The 1,607-nt window shown below is 39.1% G+C and overlaps 1 protein-coding gene across 1 annotated transcript in view; it reads right to left on the bottom strand.

The window, feature by feature from the left end:
* KRT26 (keratin 26) overlaps positions 1 to 1,607 on the bottom strand; it is a 6,905-nt gene that overhangs the window by 2,843 nt on the left and 2,455 nt on the right. The window contains exons 3-6 of the mRNA XM_008586066.1: positions 1,342 to 1,498; positions 1,050 to 1,211; positions 838 to 963; positions 280 to 497 (exon numbers count right to left, since the gene is read on the bottom strand). Coding sequence (XP_008584288.1) covers positions 280 to 497; positions 838 to 963; positions 1,050 to 1,211; positions 1,342 to 1,498 — 663 coding nt within the window. The remainder of the gene's footprint in view (positions 1 to 279; positions 498 to 837; positions 964 to 1,049; positions 1,212 to 1,341; positions 1,499 to 1,607) is intronic.

The following is a 1,607-nucleotide window of genomic DNA, read 5'->3' as shown; positions in this document are numbered from 1 at the left end:
TTAAATATTTTATATTTAAATGATTTTTATATTATTATACTTACAAATATTGTGAAAAGAATAGTAAATTATTGCAGTTTTTCTTTCATTAGGAATTCAATGATATACATTCCTGAATGTACATTATTTTTGCTTCACTTGAATGCAATAATGTTCATTCCTGAGGATATACATGGGTGTGATCTAGAGTAAGAAATTCTAGGATACAAAATTGGTATAAAGTATAGTGAGAAAACCTAGTTGATGCGAGGTTAATTTTTTCCACAAGTTAATATTTACCTTCCTTCTCCGTCTAGTAAGTAGCAATAAGTTTCAATTTCTTTTTCTAAAAATATTTTGATATCGAGAAGCTGATCATACTCCAGCTTCTGGCCTTCTGTTTCCATTCGAATTTGTTGCAGTTGTTCCTCTATTGCCCCAATTTGATCCTGGATTTGCTGAAGTTGAATGCAGTAATTTCCTTCAGTCTCGGACAAGGAGCTTTCGTAGGAATGTTTCTGAAAGAACAAAGTAAGGCTTGAAAATGTCAAAGAGGAAAGACCTATTTATATTTTAAACATTCTCAAGGTGGAAAGAAATACTTGTACAAGGTCTAAACATCTTCAATTGAAAAACAACACTAGCAAGATCTAAAATAATTTTTCTCCCCATTGAAAAAAGTCATTTTTCCAAGTTTTGGGATGGGTGAGTCAGAAGTAATGTTTATGGATGGAACTCTTGAGGCTTACTAAATTCATATTTCTAGTTATATGTAATCACTTATATGCATGTTTTTATATATGTATTTACTTATACATGTGCACACACATATTCGATTCAATGGTGACTCCTCCTTACCACAGCCAGGAGGGACTGAAGTTCTATTTCGAGGGTTTGCAGGTTGCGTTTCAGTTCCGTCAGCTCACTTCTGGCTGCTGTGGCTGCTCCTTCATCGTCCGAAATCTGTTGTTGCAGCGATGCACTCTGAAGCATAATTGTCAGAAGGGTTAGTGGTCAGCTCGATCGTCTACTGAACAAGCCTGTCATGTGTCATTTGTCCCAGATTGTACCTTCTTGTTAAACCAGGCCTCAGCGTCTTTGCGGTTCTGCTCAGCCAAGTCCTCATACTCGGCCCTCATGCTGTTCAGCAGAGCAGTGAGGTCCACTCCTGGGGCTACGTTCATCTCCACGTTCACATTTCCCCCAGTTGTGCATTGCAGAACCTCCATTTCCTGGAAAAGGGATTGGTATTCATCCTCAAGGGAGGGTTTTGGTTGATATTCACATCCTGCTATGAAATAAACAGTGAACTTGAAGGAGGAAATGGGGCATTGTATTAAGCCACTCCGCAGGCTTCCTTACCTCCTTGTGATTTTTTTTGAGGTATATCAATTCCTCACTGAGAGTCTCACACTGTATCTCCAGGTCAGTTGAACAAAGGGTCAATTCATCCAACACTTTGCGGAGAACGTTGGTGTCAGCCTCAACGCTCTGGTGCAGAGCAACCTCATTTTCATACCTTAAAGGTTATTAAAATGTTTGAGAATTGCGATCAGAGGCACAGCACAACTTTTTTTTTTTTGTCCTTTTTGTGACCGGCTGCACCGCGCTCAGCCAGTGAGCGCACC

The sequence above is a fragment of the Galeopterus variegatus genome, unplaced genomic scaffold, assembly GCF_000696425.1.
Source record: "Galeopterus variegatus unplaced genomic scaffold, G_variegatus-3.0.2 Scaffold3817, whole genome shotgun sequence".
In the NCBI taxonomy this organism is placed as follows: domain Eukaryota; kingdom Metazoa; phylum Chordata; class Mammalia; order Dermoptera; family Cynocephalidae; genus Galeopterus; species Galeopterus variegatus.
The sequence above is the reverse complement of the archived record's forward strand: the minus strand, read 5'-3'. Positions and strand labels throughout refer to the sequence as shown.